General features: G+C 39.5%; 1 protein-coding gene across 2 annotated transcripts in view; it reads right to left on the bottom strand.

Moving 5' to 3' along the window:
- Nucleotides 1–20,238, bottom strand: part of APBB1IP (amyloid beta precursor protein binding family B member 1 interacting protein) — a 72,643-nt gene that overhangs the window by 32,658 nt on the left and 19,747 nt on the right. For both annotated transcript variants that reach the window (XM_052804608.1, XM_052804599.1), the window contains exons 3-7: nt 19,390–19,477; nt 17,289–17,578; nt 11,432–11,509; nt 8,984–9,143; nt 5,217–5,338 (exon numbers count right to left, since the gene is read on the bottom strand). In XM_052804608.1, the coding sequence (XP_052660568.1) occupies nt 5,217–5,338; nt 8,984–9,143; nt 11,432–11,509; nt 17,289–17,578; nt 19,390–19,477 (738 nt within the window). The remainder of the gene's footprint in view (nt 1–5,216; nt 5,339–8,983; nt 9,144–11,431; nt 11,510–17,288; nt 17,579–19,389; nt 19,478–20,238) is intronic.

Genomic DNA, 20,238 nt, shown 5'->3' with positions numbered 1-20,238 from the left:
ACTTGTTTTATTGTGTGGTGTCCTATTTTTGATCAGAAGCATTCATCCTATAGGAGGCAAACCACATGTGTCCACAAGAGGTCATTCCAAGTCCAGTAGTCAAAGGTCATGATAAAAGGCAAGCTCTTTCCCATCTGAGGACACCACTGGGAAACGCATGTTTGGTTTGGGATGTCAGGTCATTAATGGGACAAGATGTGGCTAAAGGGCAGCTCTCTGCATATGTCTACAGATTTGAGAATTAATTATTTTTTATGTTCAAAAGACCATGTCTTTCTCTTGATAGAGAGCTGAGCTTACTTAACAGGATGGATTCATCCTCTTGGGCTGATAACATAATAAAGCAAACATAAAGGGTTATTTTAACAAACAAAATATAGTATGCTGGTACACTTTGTCATTGGGTTTGCTTTGTTTGCACTGTTTGGGTTATTTACTGCAGAGACAAACAGACAAGCGTTTTTGCAGAATCATCCCCTGTGTCTACATACCGCAGACCAGCTGAAGCTGACACAAAGCCAGTTGCTCTCCCATGCCACTCTGCCTGACTCAGACTAATGCAGAGCTACAGTGGCAGTTTTGACATGTACTGCTAGCCACGTACGATATCCTTAAGAGACATTATGCTAGCATTTCCCCCTCTGCTTATGCAGGACAGTGGCAAAACTAGCTGATGACCCCTCTGTGGCTTTACATCAGCAGGAAATTCCATATGCATAAAAGAAAATCCTGTAAAGATTTTATAGCCACCTTAGGTTAATTTTGTGCTTTGTACTGTAAAGTACCACTAGTCTATGCATACAACCTTCGTACTTAGGGATACAGCCATCTCCTTTTGTGTGGAAAGGCAGGTAAAAACATTCAGAAATGTTTTTCTCCACTGTATAATGCTCAAACAGTTGAAGACAGAAGGTGTTTTCAATAGTTTCAAAGAACATCTCTGGTGGCATGTAAGCAAACCAAACTTGGATCACGGTAGAAACAGTAGCCTTAACTACTGCACTGCCAAACTCTCTGATCGGCGTTCCATGTCTCTGTATTCGTAAAAAAGAATTTCCTAAATAAAACAGCACCTCTCTCATACCCTTCCTCTTTTTCCATACAGAGCCCCATCCAAGCTGGAATGCAGCAGCAACTTGTCAGTACATAGCAGAAAATAGGTGTTCAAGGCAGCATCCTCCCTCTGCTTCCTCTTCTGCTTAGGTTGTATTTTTGCTTTCAAGCTATTGAAACTTTTTTCTAGAAGATCTGCAAGGTCCGCAACAGCACAGATGAGACAGCATGCAGCGAACAAGGCAGCTGTTCCATACTCATTAGTATCTTCTTTATGCGATAAGCTGCCTGTTTATGCTCATCCAAACCGTACCCAGAATGAGGCAAGAACCGGGCAGCTCTCATCCCATTTCAGCCCACTGCAACTGTGTACTGAATGCCACACAGTTTGTGCAGAAAAAATAAAACAGAACAAGGTCATATCTGCAACCTCTATCATGATGTATCCCCTAAAAAAATGCATATTAAAAATATTAGAAGATACCTATAATTGCTCTAAAGATCACAAATATAAATAAAGCTAAAGGCAAAACTCTTTTGAAGCTCCCAAAAAAACTTATTTTCAACTCTGTTTACTTGATTTTATAATGTTTGAAGAAATCACTACAGCTGACTTTTCATGCCTTGAGGATGATGATCTTCATCATCAGAGAGGGGAACATGGAACAAATGAAAGACATACATAACCTAGGATGCAGCTAACAGCAAAGCACTCAATAGGCTGATTAACAGTCCCCTGCAAAATGGTTCAAATGTGTAAAGACTGTTTCTGTGTTACAGTCCCAAGGCAGAAAAAGAAAAATATTTATTGAAGCACCATCTTCAACTTGAAACTATACCATGGTCTGAGATACACTGATAGACAAATTAAGATTACTAAACAGTGGGAATACAGTGAAAAACACTTCCCTTTTCTCAATTCTATTTCTTTGCGCATTTGCCAGCACACTCAATAATCAGGTTCCCTGCCACCCTTCTATGTTTCCTTCACTGGGTAACAGTGGAGACAAAAGAAAAACCTTGATTCATAAAGGTGGCCAAAGTGGTGAAAAACAAAAGTATCACCTGGTGGATACTAGCCCAATTTCACTGACTTCAAAATAAATATTCAAGCATGAAACTCACTATAGCTGTCCTGTTACGAAAGACATTACAAATTCTTACTCCACCTCCTTCTCACGCTGTTTAGTACTCCTGCTTTTTGGAAGAAATAAATGTCAATTCAGTGTATGGGTTCTCCACTGGAGGGTACAGCTCTTGCTTTTGGCTTACGTATGAGGGAGCAGAAGCATAAAGTACAGATTTTCATTACATACATACATAAAGTACACTGTACAGATTTTCATTAATTTTCATAAATACTGTCCAAAAATAATAAAAACCAAAAAAACCCCACATGCATGTAGCATCACCTGCACTGTTTGAATTTATCCTGTCTGCTTGTATCAGCAAAAAAGAAACACAGGAAATCAAAATCCATGTAAGCAAAAATCAAATATAGTGTTCTAAGAGCGTGACTAGCATTTACAGTCAGTTTCAATTCAGCTACCCCTTACAAATAACCCTGTTTAAATGAAGCAAAAGCATTTCCTATATTCCTATATTTCTCTTTTAGCTAAGAATTATTGTTTGAGCTCTTTGAAAAGAGGTGTTGAGACCTGACAACCTTTCCTTTCAAGAGTCAAGCACGGCATCACTCAACCACATGACAAAGCATCACCTTTATTTGCGCATGTACCAATATGTATTTTTGTTTCACTCATTAGTCATAGACTTGTGATGCTCCATCTCTGTAGATGAGTCACTGATGCCATTCATGGAACAGTCTTTTACTGTGAGTATGCTGCAGGGTAAATTATATCACGGTGAGGAAAGGGCAAAAGTGTGCCTGTCTTCATGAAGAGGGGGACACCTGAGGATTTTGCAGATGCTTTTTCTAAAACGTATTCCAAATACTTTACAATCTTCAAAAAAACCCACTGGCATTAGCTGAGCAGCATGTTGCTAGCACAGACATAGAGGATAAATCCTGCATTTCAAAACCTCAGTTCCTCCTTAGAAAATGAAACACATTTAATTAATTGTTGTTTAATCTCTACCAGGTATATAACTAGTTCACAGAAAGAAACAATGAATATTGTCACAGGTCATAGACCTTCTCCAGAGATCCACTTGTTTTAGCAATGCATCTGGACATCTTTGTAAGATTTTTTTAAAGCATTTAATTGCATCAAACCTCTGTAACGAAAATTTTGTACCATTAATTTGTCTGAGAACCTGGCCACCTTTGGAATTTGCCTCTTTTTTCCAGCAAAATATCTGCAAGTTACAAAACTCTGAGATCTCCACAGACAGCCTCCAACAGAATGAGCACTAAATAAGACCAACAAGGAATCCACCTGCTGCTGCATTACCACCACTGGCTGTGTCAAAAAAAACATTATGCAATTTCTGTACTTGCAAAATGAGTTTATGAGGCAACCTTGACTGAGCTAGGAGAAGGAGGCTGAATATACTGAGAATACAGTATGAGAGCACTGGATTTCAGCTTCTCATTGGTTACACCATAATTGCTGCAAGTAATCATACACCCTGCCCCCCACCAACTCAGCACTTTCACTTGGTTTACCTTTTCAGGGACCCACTCCATATCATGTATTTTACTATATTTCATTATCTAGTGTGAGCTCTGTTTGTACAATACTGATTATTCTCTGCCCAAAAGACAAACCGCCGATATGACTGCACTATTCTGCCTGTCTCACAATGTTTGAATTTACTAAGCCTGACAGATGGTTAGACTTTATTACTGGCAAATATTTCAATAGTGTGATAGCTGCAACTGACCCAGTTTCCTTAGGCTGTTCATTTTAGAGCTTATCAAAGAGGGGCTGAAGCTCAAGGACTGCAGACATGTCCAGTCCAAGCTCAGCATGTCCTGAGATGGGAGGACAGAGCTACACTCTTATTCTGGTTTTGGTTTAGGTTATGTTTATTTCTAAAGTTCATTGCAATCAAAATGCTCAGAATCTTCATCAAAGAGTTACATCCTATGGGAGGTTCACGGCCTTGCCCAAATAACACTACTAGTGTACAAATCAAATGTACAATCGAACCTCTGCTGCTAGGTATGTTTATGTGCATTAGAAAGTATGACATCTTGAGCCATCATGTATGTTTTGCTTCCAAACTTGGCTTTGCTGTTTCATATTAAAAATCAACATCAATCCGTGTACGCTGCAGGGTAAGTTTTCTTTACCTGACTGTGGATACTTGTTATGTCAAGAAAGGAAACTTCCTCTCTGCAGGTTTTATTTGAAACACTGGCTCATTCTAAAAAAAAAAAAAAAAAAAAACAAACAACTTCCTAATGAGCAGCTTTGAGATTTGCTGGCAAATTATGTAATTGACTTATTTTTTTGGCAATACCGAATTGCTCTTTTTTCTCTTGCTGCCCTCAGGAACAAACCAGATGCTCTGTGAGCTAACAGACCGCTGACAAGGGGAAAAGATCTAGTGCCCCAGAATCCATCAACTGTATGTGCTAGGGTGTTTGTAAATACGGTTTTGACCACACATCACAAGAAATGAATCATTTGTGTATACAGCTATCCTGAATAATTTGATGCAATTCAGTGTGCAGACCCTCTTTTCACAAAGTTAGTGTGCACAAGTTACTGTTCACCCAATTCTTCTCCCCAGTCTAAATGAAATCCAGATAAACTCTCTGTAGTACTCAGCATACTCATTATGAAGTTTGATGTACACCTGGCAAAAACTGGACCTTCAAGGAAACATTGATTTTCATCAGGAGAAATAGTGGAGAAACTGTAGTAATGACAAAGGAGAGATTTTTACAGCTGAGCCATCTCACCCCAGTTCTGAGAGCTGTGCCTAACCAACAGCTTGTACCGGTGGAGAACTACATGCTTCATTTTTTACCACTGCAGACGGGACTTTAAAATAGTATCAGAAAAGAACAGAAAGCACTAATTTTCAAATCCTTGCATTCAACATTCTGGGGTTTTTTTTGTTGAAAGTACAAGTTTTGCTTTCTCTAATTCTAAACTGACAGAGTTGAAAGCAAATTAATAATGCAATAGGCAGCATACAAATGAAATGACATAATTTTAGACTCTTATCCAAATACCATGTTAGCTTACCTGGGGATTTTTAAATAAAGCATATTTTTCACCTTTTTCCAAAAACAGAATCTTATTCTCAGTGTCTCGAGTCCAGTCTGATAACACTTCAACAACATTTTCATGGTCTTCAAAAAACCTTTCTGGAGAGACAGAAAAGGTAATGTAAGACACAAACTCTCTCTCCCCTCTCCTGAGGCTGCAGAAATTCCTGTGGAAGAATGTAATCATTATCCAGTGTTCGCCCAGAGCCGGACAGTCCAGCACTCTTTTCTACTGCCCAGAAGGCAGCAAAACCACATGAAAATAGTGTCATGCAGAAGGGCAAATCAGCTACAGAAGATGCCTTACGTAGTGCTGGCATGCTCCTGGATTCCTCCTGCAACTCTGTGCTGTTGCCCAAACACTGCAAAGGATGGAAACAAGTGAACCACTAAGAGTAGATGGTTACATCCATGTCTCTCAACGCCTTTCTGCTTTTGTTTGCCTTTTTTTTTTTTTTTTTTTTTTTTTAAGGTTTGCAGTATGACTGGGGGGGTTATGTGTTAACTTTGGCTACTGAATTGAAAAAAAAAGTAAAAACTTATTCCCTTGTCTTTTTACTTATTGCAACAAATGAGAAATTGCTTTTTGTCAGCAGAAAGAATTCTATGCACTGAAAATAAAATGTTTTGTTTCAAGCAACTGCATTTAAAAACAGAACTAGCAAAACAGAGGAAATGGGAAGACAGACTGAGAACTGATGTGAAGATACACTGTTTCACCCAGCATCTCTGTAGTTAAAAACCTCACCAGAGATGTGGGAGACCTAATGTCAGTTCTCTTCCTTCCTGAGCTGATCTGAACCCAGACCCTCCACCCAGGAAAGTCACAGTGTATGCTGAGGTTATGTAACTTCGATCTCTTCTTCTGCGGTTTCACTTGTATAAAGTAGCTGAACAGTCACATAAACCCCCTTTGGAAGGAAAAGGAATTGAGCATAATTTGACAGGTGATTTTGGAGGGACCCAAACTGCATTCTTCTACAAATTCAGTATTGGGGCAGGGAGTTCACCCAGCTCTAATTTTCCGTATCATTTTGGCAGTTCCCTGGGAACACCTAGACTCCTATTTCAGTGGTCTGTGGTGATCACATCTTTCAACGGCCCAGACTGGCCTAGTATAAGAGGAGATAACAGAGCATACATTTTGTAGGCTTTCTTTAACACTCGTTACTTTTGACAAGGGTTCAGTATGTCCCATCAAAACTAAATTTTGTGAATTAATTAAACTCACAAAATGAGATTAACTTCAGGGCCAGTTCACATGTACACAGCAACTTTTAACACACAAGCAACATAACACTTTTCATTTAGTAACTGATACTTCCACAATGCACTGGAAATACAAAGCACTGTATAAAATTGAAGTAACGGTTTGAAGGGTAAACAGTATCTTATAGTCCAGGATAGCCGTAAAATAATTCTCAGGTCATAACGCTAGTTATTTAACACTAATTTTTGCCACATATAGTTTTGTTTGTTCATTTCCAGTACCAGGCTTTTCTTGTATAAAAGGTATGATCTTACCATCCCCAGGAGGGTCTTTTTTATAATTATTGTTACAAAAAAAAAGTCAAATCTGGATGCCTATTATAAGGCAAATACTCTTTATTGCAAAATACATGCTGGTATGTACAGCCCAGTATTATATCACCATCTCACTACTGAGATTATCTGTGATATTTAACAAGCAATTAATCTAAAACTGTAGCTTATTTTATTTGCAATGATTGTCTTTCAAAATAACAGTATATATAAGATACTCTGTCAAGGAACTTCTGATATAAAACTAGCTTGGACTTTCAGTTCAGCCTGAAATATCTGCTGCTCAAATTTGCTTCTTAAAGTATATGTAATTTTATTCTCTTGAATACTAATTTGGAAAGCAGGCAGAAAGGGAAAGTGCAGGAAAGCCTGTCTTCTAAGTATGCTGATAGTAATAGAGCTATCTAAAACTGCCAAGAAGTATACTCACAAGAATAAAGAATAGTTCACATTGTTTTGATTTTGAACAAAATTAACTGCATGTTGCTGTGCACTGGAAGCAGAAAGAATATGTACCATTCCATCCATATTGAAATTCCCTTCTGCAAACAAAAAGGCTCCATTCCCAGCTGATTTGGACCTGATGATAGACCTCTGCATCAGGTGTTCATAGACTTTCCTTTTTTCCTGAACCAACTACTGATTTATTTCCTTTCCTACTCTTCTTCTGTCCTGACTTCTAAAATAGTTTTTATTCATTACAAGAGTAATTCCTTACAATACCAACACCCTAACCCAAAGCACCTAGCATTAGCTGGGACTGAAGTAACACAAGTAAGTTTTACTTAAAAAAAAAAAAAAAAAAAAAGTCTAACCATTAACCCCAATGTTTGTAGCATATGATCTCCCTGATGTCTTCAGTTTTAATGGTGTGACTGGGAATTCAAAATGTCTATCCAGATTATGAAGAAACACGAGTACATTGTTGTTAATGATTACGGAGATTCAGAAAACAATCTGTTTATATTTATATGCTGTCATCCTAACACTCAGAAATGTTTCTCCAAGTCACACTAGACGAGAGGAAGCAACTTTCCAAGACAAGAAAATGCTCTAAAACTATTCAAAGTGACATCTGTGACATTTCTAGGGTCTAATGACATTTCCAGTCTTTTCTTAGTTAAGATAAGCAGGTACAAAAGAATGCAGCAACGCTGCTTCATGTATCACCTTAACGGAGTAGAAAGAACAGATTGGCGGTTAACATCTCTGCCATTATTACTAGCAGCTCCTTGCTCATGAGCAGTTACGCTTTTTCCAACTGTTTTTACATTTCTTTGTTTTAGTTTAGCGGGATGATTATTCCTGGGGCTCTTTTAAAGTGCAATATCGATACTTAATTTTCTTTGTGTATTTTTACATCTCTGCTGGGTGTCTGTAAACTGAGAATGCTAAAGGCTGTTTGACAATTTCCCGTTTCTCTAGGTCAAATGTGACCCTGGAAGAAAGTTGTGGCAATTTTCCTTTTCCTTTTGATGTGATTACCTTTGCAGCCTGGACAATAAAAAGATTCTGAAATAACTCACAATTAGAGAATACTCTATTCTTAATCAGGTCTTGAAGCCTTTTTGAAACAAAACTCATTAAGTTGCACTAAACAATATGTAAGTTTTGCACAGCTGTTTCCTAGGGACCTGGACGCCAGGTTAGTTACTTCCTAAATCATGAGGTACCACCAGCAGAGCTGCAGCCCCGTCAGAGAGCAATATCCTGTCCACAACTACACTTAAGAAAATGACTATTACAAGTGAAAAGCATTAGAAATTACTAAAACACTTCTCAGTCTTTTTTAATTACAACATTTGTTTGGCCAGTAATGTAACAGCTTGCTGACAGCACTTCAGCACGGCAACCTCTCTTCAAAGGGTAGAGTTGAGTACTGGTGTGTTTGGGTCTGTCACTGTGTTGACAAACACAGTGAAATTCACATGGACCCTTCATTTTGTGTAAAATAGAATGATGGAAACAGTGGCAGGCAAGGAGCCTTCTGCAGCTCACAGCATGGACAAATGGAAGACTCACTTCCACAGCAAGAACAGCTCAAGTACATTCCTGCAGCATCCCTCAAATCACAGACTGCGATGTTCCAACACCAGTGGACACATGGGCAGGAGAAATGTTATTAATTATCCTTTCAAGATTACCTATAGCATAGGAGGCTCTATATCTATTTGCTATATGCTCTGTCACTACACCACTTACCAATTTGCAGCTCTGGGTACATTTCATACAGACACCAGTCAACGTTGCAGTCGCAATGGGTTTTCTCAAACAGATTGTCTAAAACATCCCGTGTCACCTGACGCTCATCCACCATTAGTGACTTTGTGCTGTTATCGTACATGTGCACCTTGACAACAAGCTGAGTACAGAGTCACAGAAGAGTCAGTTAATTTCAGAAGCAAGTAAAAGGCTAGTCTGAATCTGCTAACACAGATAAGAAAGATTAAGGCTGAAGGTTATTACTGATTCAAAGGCACCCTGTCCCGCAGTGAGCTGAGGGAATAAAACAGCTTGGAAGCTTTCACATTATATTGCCACCAAAATAAAGACCTTTTCTCAAAAAAGGAAATTGAACCTTGTCCTGTGCATGACTTCAGGAAAGGTGAAATTGCTATGGAGAAAAAGCAGAAGTTAATCTCTTCTCTAAATCTACTAGATGTGCAATTAAGAAAAATGCTTGATAGGGAAACCAAGTACAAAAGGACAGAGTGTCCATAATGCAAGCTAGAAATATGGAAAGTTTAGTTTTAAATGAGAAAAAGAACGAAAGAATCTAGCCATGTCAACAGACTAACTTGAAATCAGATTGTACTAAGAGGGGCAGCAGTCTAACACCCATCAATAAAGCAAACAGATGACTTACTTATATTGACCAAATTAACCTAACACACTCATTATTTCTTCATATTGTGAAGTATTTGTTAAACAAGAAACAGTGTGCACTTTTTTTCAGGGAGGAACAACACAAGAAAATGCTGAAGTACATAAAATGTGATAAAGAACTGCAAATACATATGGGAAGTACTTAAAATGCTCCCTTACTACTGAAAACAGAAGAAAACTTGTCTACAGGATCAGTACATGGAAGCTGGAACTAAACTGGTGAGTTGGGAGGATTTCTCCATATAGTCTTGTATAAATAGCTCTTTATTTTAAAATGTGTACATAAGAAGCTTTCGTACTAGAGAGACAATCTCTGTTAAAGAACAGGTAGAAGCAGAGAGTGATGAACCCCAAGAGAAAATCTACACTATCTCTGAAAAGTAAAAGCAAATGTAACAAAAGACATGAACTTGCTTTGATTCCAACCCTTGTTAAGTATCTTCCTCTCTAAAATAAGTAGAGCCATAGTGCAGATTATAGAGAAAAAGAAATGGTGTACATGCACAATCTACAACACCTCTAGGGAAAAAAGGGTATTTTTGTCTGGTTATAATTGACTGCTCAGAAACATGCATGCAGCTTCCATCTTCACAGAATCACAGAATGGTTGAGGCTGGAAGGCACCTCTGGAGGTCATCTGGTCCAATCCCCTGCCCAAGCAGGGCCACCTAGAGCCCATTGTCCAGGACCCTGTCCAGATGGCTTTTGAGCATCTCCAAGGAGGGAGACTCCACAACCTGCCTCGAAAACCTGTGCCAGTGCTCAGCCACCCTCACAGTGAAAAAGTGTTTCCTGATGTTCAGATAGAATCTTCTGTGTTTCAGTTTGTGTCCATTGCCTCTGGTCCTGTCACTGGGCACCACTGAAAAGGGCCTGGCTCTATCCTCTTTGCACCCTCCCTTCAGCTATTTCTATAGATTGACAAGATTGCAAGGAAAAGAGGGTGACCACTGAGCAGTCATAAGTTTAGTTACAGAGCTTTTCAAAGACAACACTGGTGAAATCCTCCCAACACATTCTCTCAGAAGTTGAACGTATAGTGTTCTGTGGGCATCGTCTCAAGTCTGGATACCCCCAAATTTATTGGAAGCTTCAATTCTTCTTGGAAGCCCTGCAAGCTCTGGTCTCCAGCACTTCCCATCTCCTATTTGAGCAAGACTGAAAGGTCATGACTGTTTTTACTTCACATCCATTTTTCAGAGTTACTGAACATCTGCAGCTTCTGTTGAGTTCAGCTGGAACACTAGCTTAGGATGAGTGGGCATAATTACATGACACACTGCAGCACTGTGCAGACACTGGCTGGAATCTTTCCAATTTGTTGGTCTAAAATCATTTCTATTATCCTTGTACATTATTACACTGCTGTGAAAAGATTTAGCAAGACGAACCTCATTAATTAATTGGGATTAGCTAAATCCACATCCATTGTAGAAGAAATGTTTAATACTTCTGGAATCAGCACAGCATAAATAAGCAATATTTTTATGTACATTCCACTTTCTCTGAAGTAATCTATCAGAACAGTGGGCTTTGCCCCAACATTGGAAGAAATAAGAGGCAGAGCCTTCCAAGTCCTCTTAAAACTGAGTCCCTCAGAGGCAGCATTCTTCCAGAGACTTCTCTTCAGGTGGATGACAAGACAGCTCTACAGAATATCTTTAGAAGTTTTAAGTTTCAGTAAGAACTTTATTATTGAGAAGAATGATAATAGATACTTAGCTGGTAGCTCTTATGGTAGCATTTCACTATTTTAAGGCTCACCTTTTTAACTTTGGCTTCCTTCAGTTTCTCCAATGCAAGCTTAATCTTGTCAGCTTTAGCCTGTGCCTCTTGTTCTTCCTGAAAAGACACAAGTTATTTGGTATACTTCTTGTTAAGTAAGGCCAGCAATTTATGTCTACTTGAAAAGAGTTGTTTCTTGTTATTTATATCCAGAACATAAGGCTTGTCATAGGAAACTTCATAGTTACAAGGAATCCCCAGCTTTCCTTGAGCTAATATCCTCCACCCAAAGCTTCGATTTACAAGTCCAGCACTTCCTTTTGTTGCCCAGTCATACAGCTGTTACATGTTCTGTTCCTCAAATGTTACAGGAATGCCTGAAAACTGGACTCTTCTATGTTTCCATATGGGTTGCAGCTGATAGAAAAGAGAAGATGAAGGAAGATCTAGCCTGAATGAACAGCACTGTGGATACAGTCTCTTGGAAGAAAAGTTGCCTCTCAACAGCATTAAAAGAACCAGAGTTTTTAGGATCTTACTGAAAACTTGGCTTGCAATTATACCACTTACAATTTTACACCTCCTGTTAAATGCATTAATTTACTTGAATTCTTTCACTTGCCACATACGAGCTCTTACTGCACACATACTTACTGAGAGGAACACCTCATTAAATTGGTATCATGGCTTTTTATTCTAGTAATGGACTTATTCATATTAACATAGACACAGTTAGATAGAGCACTCGAGTTCATTCCAGATTTTGCTGAATGCCACAGCAAGATTCCTAAAAATCTCAGTATCACCTGGCTCTTCTTTTACAAAGCAGCTGTATCAATATCATGCCTCTCTCTTAATATCAGTGAGGTTTGTGATCCAGGAAGACTCTGGATGCCCAGCTGCTGAGAGTCTTAGGTAGATGTACCAGATGCCTGTGCCTACTGTTGCCTCTGTGACTGGTGTATAGATTGTGACTGTTTCTTTTTGCCATCTATCTTCCAGTACTCTCCCCCAGTCACATACAGAGTTGGAAAAGTACATTTTGGGCAGCAAGTAACTGTGGTTCCTGGGGCTGCCTTTGACTATTAGTCCTTCTGGAGGGTTCGGTTTCTTACCAACTTTAAATCCCTGCTCCCCCTACTGAAAACTGTCTTGTGTTTGCTTTCTCGCCTCTTTGCTGATTTTTACTGTCCCTGTTGCTCTCTCTCACTTTTGCGGTTTCCTTTGTTTTAAAGGGGTAGGATTTTGTCCTACAGTACTCACAGGCGCAACCAACTTCCAGTCAATGACTGTGGGAGAAAGTTCCTGCCTGCCCTGTTTCCACACAAGATTCTTCTCTGTCTTAACCTTCAGCCTCCACTTTCTACCCTAAAGTTGTAATTCTGGTGGTCTTTGTACTGAGAAACCCAGGATAGCTGTAACTCATAGGAAATGCACTTGCAAGAAACTAGGCCTAACTAACCATTGCCACCACCTCCTTCTTACAGAGATACCATAGAATCAAAGCAAAAAAAGAGCTAAGAAGGTTATCTTATTCATCCCAAGCTTTGAGGCAGGTTCAACCATAACTAAAGTACTCATGACTGACATCCCTCTTGCCGAACTAAACATCTTTTGTTTTATCACTGCTTCCCCTGGATACTAGCATCCTTTAGGATGTCAAAAATACAAGGTGAGGTGTGCAACCCGAAAGAGATGGCTTCAGGCATGTTTGCTGTTGTCAAATTCTCCGCTATAAATACCAGGCAATCAGTTAAAAAAAGTCTTCTTTCCTCTCCACAGGTATGGAAATTTGCATTGCTACAGCTCAGAGATGCTTAATTTTGAGAATCCAAAAATAGCTTCTGTAGTTGAACAGAAGCTGTTGGACAAAAGTGGCTTTCGCAGTAAGGCTGACTGTTCTACAGAAGGAAGAGCACACAGCCTCTCACACTACGGCTTTCCCCTTACCATCTCAAAACACCTCTCTGCAGGAAGCCAGAAAAGCATCTTAACCAAAGTGGTTGAGTGTGGTGTGGGCAGACTTTCTGCCGAAAATTTTAGGCAGGTATAACTCAGGCTTCACCTGCATGTGACCCATGTTGAACAGAGTTCACGCACTGTACAAATCTGTGCAACAGAGTTATCACCCGAGAGCCTTCATGTTTTCATAACCTTTGCCTGTCTTAATGCAGAAAAAGGAAATGATACAAAGTAAATAACATATCAGATGCAAAATTTTAACACTGTTAAAGAAATGCTTTGACAGGCTAAATGATTTGTTTTCCCAGTACAGTATCACCACCATGTCTTCTGGATCTTCAAACAGAAGCATGTAAAAGTCATCCAGATAATGTCATAGAAAATGTAGAAGCCTTATTTAGCTTAAGCACAGTTTTAAAAAGAAACGTCAGAGTTGACGGAAACTTATGAGACAGCTTTATGCTTCCCTGAAAGAAAGGCCGTATTTCTTAATTTTGGCACACTTAAAGGTTAGAGAATAGAGTCTTAGTATCACAGGTGCATTGGGAATAATTAACACTATTCTTATTTGACTACAGACAACCAGACATGTTAAACAAAACATCAGCCTTGATTGGCTCAAGAATCATTTACCAAGAATCCTGGCTAACAGGAACATGGATTTTGATGAAACAAAATACATTCCATTTACAGCTGCATTTCATTCTACTGAGCAGAAATGTCATGTCAAAGCAAATACTAACCAAGACAGTAAATACTAATTTGAAATCAGTTATTTCCATATTAATTTTAAGTGGTTATTACCTCCATCATTCACACTGCAACTTGTGTAATAGCCCTATAGGCAATTTTGTGGACAGTAAGCCACACAATGGGTATGCCATCAGTATTTGAATACAACCTGTATCAGAAATGAGACAAGGGCTGCGGGAGAAAGCAGAACCAGTGCCTTAATGAGGAAATCAACTACTGCAGACAGATTCCTTAGAAATGCCTATACTTCCTGTTCCCATCCTTCTCTGCCCTCTCCCTGTATCTGGAAACAGACCAGAAAACACTGCTCGAGATTTAACTCAGCACACTATCTCAGAGGAACACTTTAATTGAGAGAGACAGAAGTGACTTCCAGCTATGTTTTTGTGTATAGAATTCCAGTTGTGTTTAGCAAGTATATCCTCTTTTCACTCTGAAATCTTGTTTGACCCTCAGGTAGTGCAGGATGTCAGCTAACAGAGAATTGGCTCAGTAGAAGACTCAAGGGAAAGAACTGTGCAGCACTGTTGATTTCAGTGAGCTTTAGATCACAGCATCATAAAAGTGCTGGCTGGAAGAGAGGTCTGGAGGTCTGTAGCATGGCTCCCTGCCTAAAGCAAGACTGTCACCAACACTAGATCAGGTCAGCCATGATTTTGCCTGGCAAAGTTTGGAAAACCTCCAAAGAAAGAGAATCTGTGGTCTCTCTGGGTCTCCTGTTCCAGTGCTACACCACCACCTGAAATGGAAAAAGTTTTCCTAATGTCCTGTCCAACACTACAAAGCTACAACATGTAGCTGTTGCCCCTTGTTATATAACCTAACACTACCATGGAAGAATTTGGCTCTACCAGCTTTGTAGCTACCCTTCAGGTATTTTTAGGCTGTCATTAGATCACCCCTCAGCCTCCTCTGTCAGACTAAACAAGCCCAGCTCCCTCAGCCTGTCCTTGCTGGCCCCTGATCACTCCATGCCCCTGGCCAGCCCACTGCTGGACACTCTCCAGTACCTCCACATCCAGAACAGAATGCAGCATTCCAGGTGTGGCCTCACCAGTGCCAAGAGAAAGCAATAATGGCTCCCTCTCTCTGCTGGCCATGCTCCTCCCAACACAGGCCAGTTTCCCATACTGACGTGACCTTGCACTCATGGTTCTTATTCAATGTGGCATCCACCAGGATGCCATCTCCTTTTCAGCAGGGCTGCTGCTCAGCCTGTCGCCTCCCAAACTGTACAAATGCATGGAGTTATTCCACCCCAGGCGCAGGGCCTTGTACCTTGCTGGGTTTCTGAGGGTTTTGGTGGTGCAGTCCTTACGCTTCTCAAGGTCCCCCTGCACTGAAGTTATGCCATTCATCTTTTCAGTGAGTGCCCTTAATTAAAAGTATCTTCAGCACATCTGCAGATTATTTTTTATGTCATCACTCAGGTCACAGATGAAAATGTTAAAGAATACAAGCCTCAGTGTTGATCCCACCTGTTACCAGTAAGCAAACCATCAATTACTAGCCCTTGAATCTGGCAGTTTGGCCAGTCTCAGCCCACCTAACCAGCTACTGTTCCAGACCATACTTCCTCGCTTCCAAACCAGACTATTTGTACCAGAAGCTTGGTACTTCCTTACAGGTCATGAGTCTAAATCAAGATGGGGACATATTTGTAGGACAATGGACAGAACTTATCTTGACAGCATCTCTTCTATATCAATTACACTAGTTAAATAAAAGACTTCAGCTTCTGAAGCTGTCTAGCTGCTGATTTTGCAAATATTGATATTCCTGTAAGATAGGAAGTTAACTATTATCTTTGAGATACATAAAAATGGAGAAGTTCCTCCCACATGTTTATGACTTTCACTCTTCAAACAGCACTGAAAGGTCCTATGCACCAAATGAAGCTTTATCCAGTGAATCACTTTTTGTATAATCAGAAAGGTCCTCTTCCTACCAAATTTTCTGTTCCTTTTGCTAAATATGTCTGCTGTATGATGCTAAACACAGGGGCAGCAGTGATGGTGAGGTGATTCATATTCAGTTTGTGTGGACTTTTAAACTGCAATGAATTGCCCATGGTTTTAAGCAAAACTGACTGGTACAGTTCTACATGGGCTGACAGAGCACTTTTCATGTTCCCTAAAATCTTTCCATTCCCTAAATGTAAACATCTTCTCTTCATCATAGTTACTATGCATATGAATACTGAAAGAGATAGTTTTAGATCTTTCATGATTTCAGATTCATGCTTTTTTGGGCTGCATCACTCTTCTAATGCACGTACTCTCCCCACAGGGCTGTGACAGGGCAGAATTCTTACATTATCTCCCTCTCCACAACCTCATGTCAAAGAAATGAATTTCTACGGCTTCTACTAGAAATACCGCATTTAATTTCAGTTGTTAAAACAGCTCTGCAAGAAACACAAACACGGAGGAGGTTGTATTAAGTCTGAAATTTCAGTATACAGGTAAGCCAATTGTTTATAAATATACTGATAACTTTGGCACCTCCTCAATAAAGAGCATTTGTCCTATATTGGAGATGGTCTTCATTACTTCCCTTCAAAGACAAGACCAAGAAAAGCAGAGTGATTCTGTGTTGGGATTAGGAGAGGTACTTCTTGTGCTCAGCCTTGCAGACAGTCTCCTAGCAAACGTTGAGTTTTACACAACTGAACAGCTTTTCTTATTGCAAGAAATCAGTTAGGCCAGGGATGGATCTGGGAAACATCCACAGAACCCTCTCATCCGTACCAATAGCACAGACTGCAATGAACAAACACAGTGACATCTTCACAAAACATGGGATCTTTGGCCACGCTTTGCACTAATGCCAAAGCCAAGTTCTCTATGAGAAGGTATTATCTGATCACCACTTATTAAAAAAATCCAGTGACAAGTTTTCCATTACAACAAACCATTTGCAATGATTTGTGCCTGTCTTGGGCTATCAAAATGATGATTAAAAAGGTGAAGGAATGGGCAATACGTCAAGGAACAGGCAGAAATTGCTGAGCCCACAATAATAGAAAAATCCCACTCCACAGATCACGCATGTTTCATCATTACAGAACCTTCCCAAGATGTTTTTACCTGGGATATCCACTGTTGTTCCAATGCCAAATACCACTTGCAAAATTACAAGAACTATTGAATGCTGAGAACAATGTTCCACCCAGGCTTACCTGGGTGAGTGGCTCAGGAGGAGGTGGTGGTGGTGGTGGTGGAAGGTCTAAATCAGGGTCTGGAGGTGGAGGGGGTAAGTCATCCCCAAACTGTCCAGTAATGGTAACATAAGGACTTGATTTAGAATAAATGTCACGATCCAAGCCTGTTGAAGCCTGAGTGACTGTACTTTGCTGGTTCCCAGAAGTTTTCTGGGCTTGTAAAGTTCTCTGTTCAACCTCATTTATGTCTGCTACAAGATCAGCCATTAAAGCATCCAGGTCTTTGTCCTCTAGGGCACTTAGAGATTCTGTAAAGAAAACCACAAAATGTGTCAGTGAGTGCAATGCAAAATACTATGTTTCCAGTTCAGTGGAGATTAAATTGCAGAAGGCATGGTTACTGTAAGATATAAGGGTTATGGGAAAAGAAACAACATTTTAAATGGGTTCAAGAAACAAACATGTTTTAGGAATAGCCATTAATCTGGTCATACTGAAGTTCAGAGTACAAGGAACTCTATGAATACAAATTAAACAGGACAGGAAGCTTCACTATCAGTGATACAGTCTCAGGCCCTTATGATGTTACGAAACCTGGCCCTGATCCAGCAAGGTTTCTGGGCACATGCTTAGTGATATGGATGAAAGAACTTCCATTAGCTCCCATTTGGCTATTTACTTAAGTATATACGCTTAGCAAGTTTTGATATAGCACACAACAAACGATGCAACTGAGGCCTAGATCAAGAATATCTTCATATATTACTACTATTCTACAATTCTAAAATTAACATGAAGCAGAATTAGAGAGTTCTAAGACACAGGAAATTGTATGGTATTATTTGTAGCACATCAGTAATTGTGTGATCAACATCTATGACATACCTCATGTAATATGCAGGATTTTGAGGATACTTTAAGCAAAGAACAAACAAGACAGGCTCTTTTCAAAAGCATCTTATCAATCATAGAAATATTGTAACTTTTGCTTTCTCTCTTCTACTCTGTCAGAGTGTAAGATAAAATCCTATACTGGAACTTCATATGCAATTTTTTCTTTGGTTGTTTGAACTAGCCATGGTATAAGAGATCCTGTGAAGTAACATCCTGTAGGATGATTTAGCTTTCTAGAAGAGAAAAGCTCTTTAAGAACCAACAGATTCAGTGGTTTAAACCTCTTTGAAGAGACTAGTTTAAAAAAAAAAAAAAATCACAAATTGGGAAAGCTTTAAGTGGGATTTTGGAAAGGGATGCAGAGTGCTGAACTAGATACTCAACAATGCTAATTTAGTCCAACAACGAATAGGTCATTCATGAGACTAAGTGTGAACATGTCACTAGACTGCCTCAGTTTACTCTGCTTTACCTGTTATGCTAACAGAGTATTTTCAGAAGCTTTTCTTTTCAGTGGAAAAATTGGCTTATGATCCTCTCTATTTACATACCTCTACCCACTTTGCTGGTAGAGGCATTAGGTAGCTTAATAGTGAACTGATTCTGGGACAAAAACACAGGTTAAAACCAACTCAGGCAAATGCAAACAACCAGCCCCCAGAAAAAAAAAAAAAACAACAGAAACCCCCACAAACAAAACCAAAGGGAGGGTTCTTTTTTTAAACTTGGATAAATTCCCTCATTTGGTTCATCACACAGCCTCAACAAGCAGCTGTACATGCAAAAGTGACAGTGCAAACCAGAATGAGAATAAGCAATGTAAAGTGGAAGCAGTTGAAGCCGATACTTCCCCTGGACAAAAATGCTTATGCAGCTCTGACCTCACACTGAGGAACTTCGTCTTCTATTAAGTTAAATCTTTACATAAAAAAGGTTGCATTTTACAAAGTTATTTGGGGGACTTTTCATTTTTGTTTTCCTCTACGCTCAGACTCCTATATAAGACTGAGCAATGTCTCTTTAAAAAAAATTTGGCTCCTTGGAAGTTTCCTAAATTGAGACACACAAATATATCTCCCCCTCCAGCAAAACAGGTTCTTTTCTTTTGGTTTGGTTTTGGTTTTTTTTCTTGATCAAGGGTGCCTGAAGTTTTTCTTCTCATTTGCTGCTGTGAGGTATTTTAAATAAGCATAAAAAGCATGAAAGAGTCCATTCAGCTACTTACCATTTAAATCTTTAAAACCAACTGTAAAGCTAAATTCATTGTTGGACACTTTGGGGGATGGAGGTTGTACAGTCTCCACTCCTAAACTCTGTTAAGGTAGAAGAAAAAAAAACAGGTATCTGATGACATAATGACTATTACAGACATTAACATTTGTAAATCAATTACCTCAATTTGTCTAATGAAAGTGATTCTTCTTCAAGGAACAGAATGACACACACTAGCTTCTGGGATTATGCCTAGACTGGTAAACTAAATAGGGCCAGGACAATGGTTCAAGCACTGTCTCAATCATGCCAAGTGTTTAACACTTTGCATGCTTCTCAATACAACGTTGACCCATGCCAACTGCAACTCTTGTCAGGCAACACCTGGGCTTGGTGTGGGTAACAGCAGAGGCTAGGGCTGTTTCTATAGAGACAGTGGATAAAGGCAGACTGATTTTTAGGTTTTGGTGGGGTTTTTGCAAGGGGATGGGGGAGGGTGTTGAAAGAGTTTCATTGTGTACAAATTTGAGCTACGCAGTGCCATATGCTCCAGAGTACTTTATTTACTAATATAAATGTAACCTAGCTGTTGCTTTCTCATGCTGTTTGCAAAAAAAAAAAAAAAAAACCCCAAACACAACAAAGAACAAAACATGCTGCTGTTTGCAATGTAAACTGCAAATCTGCATAGTTAAATAGAGAATTCCTAGTTTGTGCCTTGTTGTTCAGGAAGCAGGCAGGGAACCAGTGCTTCACAAGTTAGGAAAAGTGCATACAGTGGAGAAGAAAAAGATACATTCTCCCTTCCACAGTGAGGAAGGCCATAGCTCTAATAAGCAAACACTGTAGAGAAGACTGAAAG

This window comes from Harpia harpyja, chromosome 1 (assembly GCF_026419915.1).
Source record: "Harpia harpyja isolate bHarHar1 chromosome 1, bHarHar1 primary haplotype, whole genome shotgun sequence".
NCBI lineage: Eukaryota > Metazoa > Chordata > Aves > Accipitriformes > Accipitridae > Harpia > Harpia harpyja.
Note: the sequence above shows the minus strand (reverse complement) of the source record. Positions and strands in the feature narration are given on the sequence as shown.